General features: G+C 40.7%; 1 protein-coding gene across 6 annotated transcripts in view; it reads left to right on the top strand.

Annotated features, from left to right (window-relative positions):
* fcho2 (FCH and mu domain containing endocytic adaptor 2) overlaps positions 1-12,457 on the top strand; it is a 104,175-nt gene that overhangs the window by 25,741 nt on the left and 65,977 nt on the right. For all 6 annotated transcript variants that reach the window (XM_041810543.1, XM_041810542.1, XM_041810540.1 and 3 more), the window contains exons 4-7: positions 68-209; positions 4,875-5,027; positions 5,236-5,340; positions 6,593-6,691. In XM_041810543.1, coding sequence (XP_041666477.1) covers positions 68-209; positions 4,875-5,027; positions 5,236-5,340; positions 6,593-6,691 — 499 coding nt within the window. The remainder of the gene's footprint in view (positions 1-67; positions 210-4,874; positions 5,028-5,235; positions 5,341-6,592; positions 6,692-12,457) is intronic.

Raw genomic sequence — 12,457 nt, 5'->3', positions numbered from 1 at the left:
TTTCTAGCTTTTTATTCTAAAATCTTAAGTAGGTCTCCAGCCTCTAAGGGTGCATGTTTCATTGCAGCACTTTCGCTCCAGTATGGGATGTGTTCAAGAGCTCAACAGAGAAGCTGGCTGGGTGTCACATGGAGCTGGTGAGGAAGCTCCAGGAGCTTATTAAAGAGGTGCAGAAGTATGTGGAGGAGCAGGCCAAAGCACACAAGAAGGTAAGGGCATGGGGGAATATTGGTCAGGGTTGAAACTGAGAGAAATATTAGATCATTTTGAATTTGACGGCAGCATCACATCTCAAAAAAGGAGGGACAAGACCATGTTTACCTCTTCTTTTAACAACAGTCTGTAAACTTTTGGGAAGTAAGGAGATCAGTTGCTTGAGTTGTGGGAGGTCTGTAAAAGGTCTGGACTGCAGGCAGGTCATTTCAGTTACTGGACTCTTCTCCTGTGAAGCCATGCTGTTGGGATGGATGCATATGGTTTAGCATTGTCTTGCCGAAATAGTCAAGGCCTTCCCTGAAAGAGAAGTTGTCTGGATGGGAGAATATGTTGCTCTAAAACCTCTATCTACTTTCCAACATAGATGGATAAATGGATGGATAGATAGGTTCTTTATTGTCATTTAAAAACATACAGTAATTAGTGCACATTAGAGCAAAATTTTGATGCACTTACCAGCAATTGGACTAAGGAAAAATATTAAAATCTTAAAATCTGACCATAAAATGAAATATCACACTTAAACACTTAAACAGCATCATACTTAAAAACATGACTATGGCTATTAAAACCAAAATAACCATAAAAACATATTCCACAGCAACATAGCAGCCAACAACGTATTAAACTTTTTTATTTCGTGATTGTTCTTTAGTGTAGAGATTCTTTTTAAAAATGGGTCCAGCAACAGACCATGAAGTGCCTTGTGCGTATCTGGAGAACGGAAGAGAAAAGGTGGGAGAGTGGGGAGTGGTTGCTATGATTTGTCTTTCCAGATGTGTTAGCTGCCCATGCCATAGGCACTAATGCAACCCCACACCATCAGAGATGCAGGCTTCAGAGCTGATAACAAGCTGATTGGTCCCTCTCTTCTTTAGTCCACAGGATTCAGCATCCATGGTTTCCAAAAAACAAATTTTTAAACACGTGACCACAGAACAGTTTTCCATTTTGCCTCATCCCATTTTAAATGAACTTGGGCCCAGAGAAGTTTCTGGATTGTGTTCACATATGGCTTGTTCTTTGCATGATACAGTTTTAACTGTCATTTGTGGTTGACAGATATTTATTTCTAGAAGTGTTCCTGAGCCCATGCAGGAATTTCCAGTACAGAATCATGCCTGTTTTTAATGCAGTGCTGCCTGAGGGCCTGACGACCACCAGCATCCAAAATAGGGCTGCGCAACTAATTGCAAATTAGATTAAATTGCAATATAGCTTGCTGCAATTTTCAAATCTCAGAAGGTGCAATATTTCTTTAACCTGAAATATGTGTCCAAATACCAGTTTAGAACTTTTTTTGCAGCAGAGATGATTACATATCATGGAACCATTCTAGTGCCTTATTTTTACTATAGTGTACAAAAAAATCAAATTTTCTTCATTTTTGTATGTTTTTCTTATTATGCAAGAGAATTATATTAAAATTATCATTCCATTTAATTCAACAGTTCATATCAAATTTGCAAAATGAGCAAAAAAATCATCACATTTTGATATTTTTAAAATTGTTCTGCCTAGTTTAATTGAATATCGTGTTGTTATAAAAAAAAAAGAATTATTGCTTGTTTTTGTTGCAATGCATGACATGAGGAATTTAAGAACTAACTGCATATTAAATTGCAATCACAATATTGGGTAAAAAAATCGCAATTAGATTATTTTATTATTTTATTCTAATCGTATAATGACCTTCAGCCTTTTCCCCTTGCACATAGAATATTCTCTAGATACTTGGAATTTCACTGTTTTATACTGTAGACAATAGGATATTCAAAGTCTTCACTATTTTACATTTTTCTGAAATTGTTCTGCAATTTTTAGACACATTTTTTTCGCAAATTGGTGAACCTCTGCCCATCTTTACTTCTGAAAGACTCTGCCTTTCTAAAATGCTCCTTTTATTCCAGTCATGTTACCGACCTGTTGCAGATTAACATATTTAGTTGCAAAATGCTCCTCCAGCTGTTTTTCATTAGTACCACTTACTTTTCCAGCCTTTTGTTGCCCTGTCCCTACTTTTTTGAGATGTGTTGCTGCCATAAAATTCAAAATTAACTAATACTGTTCATGAAACTTTAAAATGTCTCAGTTTCAACTTCTGATGTGTTGTTTATGTTCTATTATGAAAAAAATATGGGTTTATGAGATTTGCCAATCATTGCATTGTTTTTTATCTACATTTTACAGTGCCCCAACTTTTTTGAAAACTAGGTTGTAATCGATACTGCCTGTGCAAACAGCCTTTGTGATTTATGACTGAAGAAATTTTAAAAGGATCTTACAGTAAAGGTCCTTACAACTTTGCAACAGAATAACTGTGCAAATAACTTAAGAATAAAAGCCTGTTTGCAGGTCCTTGGAAAAAAGTGATCAGGCTTTTACTTTGAAATATATTCCACAGGTGCACCATGCCATACATTCTTACGAGGGATGTATTTACCGTCTGGATGCAGACACTTAATTTGACCGGATAATCGCAACAAATTTCATTGAAATAATCTTCATCAGACAGGAAGTATTCTTCAGCAGCAATGCCTTCAGTTCTGATGTAGACTTGTTCTCCTTCTTTTGTTTCTCAGTGAGGCCTTTTTGCACTTCTGCTGTCCTCCTCAGACTAAAAGATGCTGATAGGATGGTCTTAAAGAGAAGTCAGCCCTTCAAAAGAAAAGGCACATTAGAGTCTAATAGTTGGTTTTGCCCTAAAATAACATAGCGTGCAGTGTTATTCTCCCCGGCAGTTTTTATTACACCTCACTCTTCTATCTCTCTGCTCCCTGCTGAGACAAACCATCAGCTCATATCTCATGCATGAAGCCACAGAACAAAAACTAAAATAGGAGCTTTGAATTAGCCGGGCTGTGTTTGTGCTTTCAGCATGACAAAAAGGCTGTCACAGTTTTTATTCGTCACTTTCTGACTCTCCCCGTTCCTCTCTCTGTTTGGTGATTCTTGGCTAACTCTCAGAAATGCTGCACTTTGCTCGCTGTAGTTAAGCAGTGTGAGTAAAATAAAACAAACAACTCTCATGGAGCAGGTGTCTGAATTTGTAAATAACTCAGGATTTTACATGTTTTGTTGTCTTTTTTGTCTTCAGTGATGTTCTTATAAAACCCAAACTTCAAACAGTGATAAACAAAGAAGGCTCAGTGATGCTGAATGGTTAAAACCACAAAAAAGCATGCAACCTCGTCCTTTTTTATGATGTTTGAAGTTCTCTGAGAAGCCTTTATCTGTTTCCAAAATTGACTGAAATTGAGTTTAATGAATTAAAAACCAGAGAAGGCAAGTTGTGATGAGATTGTAATTTTCTGCAGATGCAGCTTTTGTTTGTCCAAGAGCAAAGAATCACAGAGAGTGATATATTTGATATATTGTTTAATGAAAGCAAGACATTTGTCATTAAACAGTGCAATGATGCAGATATTGGAAAGACCACCAGCTGACAATTGTGCAAAGAGAGGCTGAGTTAAGTGGAGCTGAGAGAGGAGCAGGGAATGGACAGTCTGGTAGGCCTCCTTTTAACTTCAGGGGCCAAGATAGGCCCCCCTCGAACATGTGGCAACCACCTACCCTGATGGTACATTTGTACATTTTTCTGATTTTTAAGACCAATATATAATTTATACTGCCATACGGCAGATGCATTGTCTGTAAATATCCGTAGAAATTTTCATATGTGCCAATACGATATGCAACTTTAGAGGCTATCAGTCTATACCAAAACCATGCCAGTAGACAGACTGTGCAGACTGCGCTTTTCTTCCGACCTGTTTTGACTGTGTGGGAGTTGCGGGGAAAGGGTAACTTCTTGTGTGAATGCTTGTATACAATGGCTGCAAGTGGAGTGATTAGCTTGGATGTAGCCACGGCGGCACTTTGGTCAGAACTAGACAACATCTCTTTGTTAAAACAAGGGCAGAGAGCAAAACTGGAAGCTTCCTGTAACTGTAAAGATGTTTTCACTCTACTCCTGCACTGCGTTATTATTATGGTTACAGTTTTCTGGTGTATCCAGGAGCTGCTGCTGATGTAGCCGTTAGCTCAGATGTAGCTGTAGGAAAGCGGCAGTTTAATCTGGACTGGACTACATTTCTTTTAAAACAAGAGCAGAGAGCCACACCAAAAACTCTTCTTGGCTGAGAAGATGTTTTTGCACGTTTCCTGACCGGCCTTGGCATCAATTTTTGATGGAGCTCCGCCATCGGCAATCTGAAGCAGCAGTAGCACAAAAGTAGCGCATGCACACTGCACAGTTTGTCACTCTGATAGCCCGTCATGAATGTTAATCTGAAGATTTCCTAAAAAGTCCCGACCTTCCCAAACGTTTTCTATGGGGGCTTTCCCAGATGAATGTCGAATTAGCATCACTGATATTTGTATGTTAATCTCTGGGATGCTGAAATTCCAAATTGACCCTTTTTGGTGCTAATAAAGACACTTCAAAACTTGTACTTGTTGTGTTGAACCACTAGAAACTGCAACAGGGCATCACTGGAGTAATAGAATTGTCCTTTTTTGTCATAAAAAGAAGATTCCAGTTTTTGTGCTTTCTTTTAAAAACTGTTAAACTTTACAAGAATTAACCCCTCTGTTACAGCAGTGCTCTTTTTATTCAGCCTGTTAGCTGACTGTACCAAACATTTGTGTGTCATTAGACAAAAGAGGAAGTGGCGTCCACCCTGGAGGCGGTGCAGAACATCCAGACCATCTCTCAGGCCCTGCAGAAATCCAAGGAGATCTACAACGCCAAAACTGTGGAGCAGGAGCGCCTCCGCAAAGAGGGGGCCACCCAGAGAGATGTGGACAAGGTGGGAGGTCACGTTCACACACATGTAATCATGGTATGGTAATAAGGCATGATGAAGTGTCTCGGCATACAGAGACTCTAACCCCAAAGCTTTCACAACCTTCAGATGTTTCCTCGCCGATTTTTCGCTTGATCTGGGAAACACAGAGGGCCATTGTGAGTCGTATAAACTGATGATAGCCATTTATGTGTCTGTTTATATTTTGCAGGCTGGAGTGAAAGCCAAAAAAGCCACAGAGACGTACAAGTCATACGTGGAGAAATACGCCACAGCCAAGTCAGAGTTTGAACAGAAGATGGCAGAAACTGCACAGGTATTTAAGTAGGAACAGCTCCGTTTATGACATATGTCCTCAAAATCTCTCTGTGGTACGCAGCATTTCTGTTGTGTAATCTCACATTCCCAGCGTGTGTGTTCCACGTTTAGCGCCCTGTATCATCTCCAGATTGTGTTTTTTCCTCTGTAACGGAATCGCTGTGGAAATCCCTGATTGGATCCATCTGAAGGCCTGATTAGATAAACTCCAAATTAAATTCAGATCAACAGATTTAGGCCTCCATATCCTCCCTCCACTACAGCAGCTCCCACTCCAGAAATGGTTCCAGTTAGAGCTTTTTTGTTTCCCCCCCCATCCCCTGGAGAAAGCGTCTGTTTCCCTGGTATCACAGTCTACGGCTCATCTCAAACTCAGCACATGTGGACATGAGCTGTAAACACTGAACACATGTGCTGTGACATCACCACATGTGTGTTCTCTTTGTTAGTAGGCGTATGTTAGCGGTTAGCTCAGAGGAATGACACAAGTCTGATTGTGTCTTTAATGTAGATGTAGGGGTGACTGGGTCTTTATCTGTGTTTGTCTCTTTGTTCACTCTGATTTTCCAGTTCATGATTATTTATACTCACTCTCCTGAAGTAACCTCAGAATTCCAGAGTACTAGCACTAGCTCTTAGTGTATGGTCTCCTTCTGGCGTGTATTCCCAAAATTCTGGAAAATTGCAGCATAGATAGCTCCTGAAATCCTGACTTTGCTTTGTATCACATTGTGTTGTGTCATAGAATTGTATCAGAGTTAAGTTTCCTATGTTAAAATCAGACACATGGTGTCAGTCATTGTTTGAAGTCTGCTCTGAAGCTGTAATGCTTTGAATTTAGCATTTTCTGCAGTAACTTTTGGACAGAAGTGGCCTAATTTTGAAAAAGGAACAGATTTGCAACACTATGTCTCTATCCTCATTGCCATGACAACAACATGCCAGTCCATGGAATGCTGTGGTATAGACTCTTATAGATTTTAAAATTAGCCATTCAGACAAATATTTAGAAAAAGCCCGCTGATGCAATAACGACGTACAACCAGCTAGAGGAGTCGACCTCTGCTGGTCATTAGAAGCACTCAGGTTTAAGGCGCTCTGCTATACCCCCTCTCTTATGCAGTCTTTGATTTTTTCCTTAACTTTCTCTGATGTTCATGCTTCAGATGCACTCTGTAATGCAGACTTTCAAGCAGCTGGTTGATTATTTGCATTGCTGAGCTTTAACCCCATTCCTATCTGTGTTGCAGAAATTCCAAGACATTGAAGAAAACCACATCCTCCACATGAAGGAGATCATCCAGTCATACTCGCAGTCCGTGGATGAAACGCATGTTCAGATCGGAGAGGTGGGTGCTCACTCACACATGCTCACATACCTACACCGAGACATTCCTGTGGGTGGAGTAGGTGTCTTGTTGACCTGAGCTTGTGCTCACTGGGTTCACTGTGTGTCATATCCATTAGTGTCGTCTTTGATCTCGCTAATCGTTTAACTGAGAACCAGGAAACGCTTCATTCAGCCTTTTATGCACAGCAATTAAAAGCTGATCAAAACTCCCTCCCAGCCGATCTGAAACACCTCCACCAGTCCAAACACTCGCTAAATCCTGCCGCTGATATTTAAAAGTGCTGCACAGGCTTGTTTGTTTCTGCAAGAGCATGTTTAGGTTTGAGGTAATGGCATCAAATTTTATTAATTGTAAAGCTTTCAAACATCATTCAGGGTTCTATTAATCAGGGTTTGACATTAAGCAGAGATTTCTCTCCATTTATTTATTCAGCAATCTCACTTCCATTAGCGCCACACAGAATGACTCCAGTCTGCTGCTCTGCTCTTACTAATCCCATGAAGTTCTCTGGTGCTGCAGTTCTCTTATTATCCATAGAGGGCGACAGAGCTCCACTAATGCTGACTCGGTCCAGCCTGCAGCTCGTGCGGCAACTTGGAAAGAATATGGAGCGACAGGCTACCGCAGGTTATTCAGCCCTTTATAGTTCCTGTTTCTGAGCAGGAGATGGACGTTACTGCTGCTTGTTGCAGAAATAAAACACACCCCGGAGTCAAGTCAGCCTTTCCAAAAAGGAAACAAATCCAAGAAAAACATGGGTGAACACTATTTGAACAAGTTGCGAGGAATCTTGTGTACATTGGTATCACATAGGGGTTAGGCAAAAAGGGGAGAGAGAGGAGAGAGAGAGCATGGCGAGGGAAGCCGAGGCCGGCTTTTTGACTCAGTTGCAACATTGTGCTTAGTCACTGAGGCCCAAGGCATCCATGCTGTCAAGCAATCACACAAACACAATCATGCATTTGCATATACTTGCATTTAAATATAAGTTGTTGTGAGTGCTGAATAAGTTTGACGTGCAGATGCTGGAACATACATGTCGTGTTGTTGTGAGTCACTTAATTGATGTTTCTGCTGCTTTTTAGACACTTTGAGAAAGAACGAGTTTGAATATTAACATCAAAGTTACTTCTTACATTCACTACAGATGTTTTACTTCAGTAATTTATAACAATATTGTTCAATAATGTCAGTTTTTTGTCATGGTCTGTGCTTGAGTAATTTAGGTTATTTCACAGCTTTAATAAGATGAAGTAAACAAAAAATATGTAAGGTAAAATAAGTGACTGAGTAAATATTCACCTCCTGTTAAAGTGACTGATCTAATTCAACAGAGGTCCAGCAAATTAGTGCTGGTAGTCTCACAATTAGTGAAATGGGGGCAGACAACAACTGTTGGCCGGGTTCTTCACCAGTCAAAGCTTTATCAGAGAGTGGCCAAGAGAAAGCCACTGTTGAAGAAACTCAGATTCATTCTGGACTAGAGTTCACCAAAAGGCATGTGGAGGAAAGTTATTTGGTCTGATGAATGAACAATGCAAATCACCACAAACACACCATCCCCACTGTGAAGCATGGTTGTGGCAGCATCATGCTGTGGGGATGCTTCTAGGCAAAGCTTGTCAAGATAGAGGTCAAAATGAAAGCGCCAAAATCTAGGAAAATTCTGGGCAATCTTGTTCAGTCAGCAAGAGAACTACAACTTGGGAGAAGCTTTGTTTACCAGCCGAAGCAGGGAAAGCTACACAGAAATGGTTTAAAGACAACAAGGAGAATGTACTGGAGTGGCTGAGTCAAAGCCCAGACCTTAGTCCAATAGAGAATTAGTGACTGGACTTGATACCGCCTGATACCCATGCAAGCTTTAGCAAAGAAGAATGGAGTAAAATTGCAGTGTCCAGATGTGCAAACCTGATTGAGACCTATCCACATAGACTCCGTGCTGTGATTGCAGCCAGAGGTGACTCTACTTTTTTGTAACTGTTCTGCCAAAAAAGCAAAAAAGTATTGACCATGATTGATTTATAAAATCAGTAAAAGGGTGAAACATTTAAGGCGGTAAACACTTTTTAAATGCACTGGAGACGTCCATGTTGTCTTAATTGCACAAAAACTTTGCCATTGGAATCCTGCCATTTTTTAATGCAATTTAGACAGTAAAATTGCAATTACTGATAATTAAAAACAAGGAATTACCCTGTAATTCATCCAAACTTACCATTAAAGTGACAGATTGTGTTGCACTTTTTTAGACTTATCCAAGGCCTAGAATACGGTTGACCACAATGTGCTTTTACAGAGGCTTGCTGGGTTTAATTGTTTAAAATGGTGTCCATACTGGGTCCAGTTTTAGTTATTGTTTATATAAATCATTTATGAGGAAATGTTTTTGATGCAAAGTTTCATTTTATGCTGATGACTATAAACCCTTCACAACCTCTTTAGAAAGTGCAACTAACTGTGCTAACTATGCTAACTATGCTAAACTACAAGCAGCATTTGATGTGCAGAGACACCTCTGTGATTTAAATCTCATACTTAACAAGACCAAAATAATGTGCTTCTCAAAGTCTAAGTGATTAATTCAGGATAGTACAAAATAAGCTGATTTAATGTGTTCAAATGTATACACAGCTGGACTTTTTGCTAGAAGAAAATCTGTCTTTTTGGCTCCACATGGAGATAAATGGTCTTAAATTAAGAAATCCCTGCAATGGATTTGCAGGTCAGAGCTAAATTAGCCACCACTATCCAAACACAAACACATCTGTAATTAAACTGCTGGAGGCTGAGTTTAATAAAAGGAGCGATAGACTTTAGAAAACCATGAAGATCTCTATGACTCTGAGTCTTGTGCAGCAGGCCGTCTGGATTCAGGCACAGACAGTAAATGAAACGGTTTTAAATGTTCTGCAGCTGTCATCTGCTGTCACTTCAGGAGCATTAAACTCTACAGACAGGTGATTGCAGAGATGTTGCGGGCACGAAAGCCAAAGCAAAAAGTACCGCGGGTGTCACAAAAATCAAGAAGTGTTCATGTCAGCCTCGCAGGTATTTTCAGACAGCGGGTATCAGCTCAGTGGGCAGAAAGGATAAGAGGTTTAGGATGAGAAGATGAGCGGGGCAAGACAGGGAAACACCTTATATAGCAGTGTTTCCCACACACTTAATACAATTCATACAAAATATATTTGCTATCCAATCAGTATAAGTCTGCAGCCACTGTTGTTTTTTTTTAGATAGGTAGAGCTGACAGGAAGCATCACCACACAGAGGGGATGGTGTTCACCCTAAAGCACAATTTTGGTCTCATCAGACCAAAAAACTTTCCTCCACTTGACTCTGGAGTCTCCCACATGCCTTTTGGTGAAGTCTAGTCCAGATTGAATCTGACTTTTCTTCAACAGTGTCTTTCTCTTTGCCACTCTCCCATAAAGCTCTGACTGGTGAGGAAACCAGCCAACAGAGTCTCTGCAGAGTCTCTCCCATCTCAGCTGCTGAAGCTTGGAACTCCTTCAGAGTAGTCGTAGGTGTCTTGGTGGCCTCTCTCACTAGACTCCTTCTTGCATGCTCACTCACTTTGTGAGAACGGCCTGATCTAGGCAGATTTACACATGTGACATATTCCTTCCATTTCCTGATGATGGATTTAACTGAACTCTGGGGGACTTCCAGTGCCTTGGAAATTTTGTATCATCCCTGACTTATAATTTTTTAACAACCTTTTCTCCTGGAGTGTTCTTTTGTCTTCATAGTGTAATGGTAGCCAGGAATACTGCTTAACCAGTGACTGGACCTTCCAGACACAGGTGTCTTTATACTACAATCACTTAAGACTCATTCACTGCACTCAAGTGATCCTCATTTCACTAATATTGAGACTACTAGCACCAATTTGCTGGACCTTTGTTGAGTTAGATCAGTCAAAAAAGCGAAATTATATTAGCCGTGACTGATTTGTAAAATAAATAAAAGGCTGAAAGATCCAAAGGGTGAATACCTTTATAGGCACTGTACATACTTCTGTCAATAGATGGATTCTTCCAGGGAGAATGGATGATATGTTGAACCACCAGATGCTGCTGTTGGATCTCACACAGAGACACAGGAGGATTCTAATCGGTTTAACCTCAGCGGTAGTTAAGACAGAGGCACGTCTCGATTAGACAGCCAGCTTTAACTCTAAAGCGCTGTGGGAATCTCTGCATAGGTGTATTTAGATCAAACCGTATAAGAGGACAGAGATAAACTCACAGAAGGGCAGGTGTGTGTCATAGCTTGCGTGCTGTTTGTTTTTGTAAGTGAGCATTAGTGTGAGAGCAAGCAAGGATCCCTTGAAGGCAGATGCATGTTTGGAGCATGTGGTCGACAGAGTTGACGACCTCCGTCGTGGCAGCAGCACCTGACAGATCGCGTGTGCTGCACTGAGCATACTTCCTCACCGCCGCAACCTCCTCACCCGCATCACCCCCTCCACCCCCCAACATCCTCTCCTGCCAGGCCACAGAAGGCTAATGCACTCCACCTCGCCACGGGGGCCCGGGGGGCCGACACATCCGTGAGCGTGCATGCGTGGATGTTTGTTTGAAAGTGGAGCCACTCTGCGCTAACTGTATCACGCACATCTAAATGGTTCTGGTGAGATGGCATTCAGCCGCTGTTCTTCATCCCCATAACTATACATCGCTTTCACTTTCCTCCTCAGTAAACACACAAGCACACATGCACATCCAAAACAAACAAGCAAACAAACACTATCCTTCCTCCGATACTGCCCAAAGGGCCTCTGCAGAGTGCAGTGCCAACAACAATGATTCAACCTGACACAATGGAAAGATGCTTAAGTACAGTACGTCTCCACAGGCCCATTATGGATGTAAATGTTATAAATACCAAATAAAAAGCCAATCACACTGAGTTAAAGGCAGATGTTTCAGCAGCAGAACGTATTCATCTCTCATCGTGAGACAAATCACACCTAACACTCAACACATGACACTAATCCTTTGTTTTCCCTCATTTTCTGAAACGCTCGACGCCCAACGACGGAACAATTACTCCAAAGTCACCCCGCTGAGCTTTGATGAACCAGGATCTGAAGAAGCAGGATGAGCAGGGGCGTCAGCGGCCATTAAACGAGGAGTTAAACAAGTGGAACTCAAAATACTAGGGCAGGGGTTCCTGAGGATCCCCCTTAGCTTTAACCTCTGACAGAGACCCCCCTCTTTTAAAATACCTCAGATTCCTGGCACGTTAGGATGGCAAATACCACAAATCAAACAAACTGTTTCCTTATTTGTTTCCTTATTTTCATCAACATTTTATAAATGTATTGTTCATTTATTTAATTTATTGTCTTTTTGTAAATTATTTTGAATGCAACTGTAAACAGCTGCTGTTTATAAACAGCTACTGCAAGAAAAATATAAAAAATATAAAATACAACTATAGCAGTAAATGAGATTGAATTAGAAATTAGAAATTAAAAATCAGCATAGAAAAAGAACATTAAAGCTGCTTTTGCACTGCAGAAACTTTCCCCAGGAACTGGAACCTTTCAAGAGCCACAGGAACCAGAGTCTAGATTTAGCTCTGAGGTAAAATCTACCCCTTAAAGAGTCCCCGTCTGGAAGTAGTACTTTCCAAAACCCTTGAGGACCTATGGGGGGTTGGGCTGCAGAGCTGAAAGTTGTTTTTTTTTCTTTTTTTTTTTTTTTTAAATTGGTAATATGATCAGTGACTCTTACACATGTTGCATTTGAA

This window comes from Cheilinus undulatus, linkage group 17, assembly GCF_018320785.1.
Source record: "Cheilinus undulatus linkage group 17, ASM1832078v1, whole genome shotgun sequence".
In the NCBI taxonomy this organism is placed as follows: Eukaryota; Metazoa; Chordata; class Actinopteri; order Labriformes; family Labridae; genus Cheilinus; species Cheilinus undulatus.
This window is presented reverse-complemented; position numbering and strand designations above follow the sequence as displayed.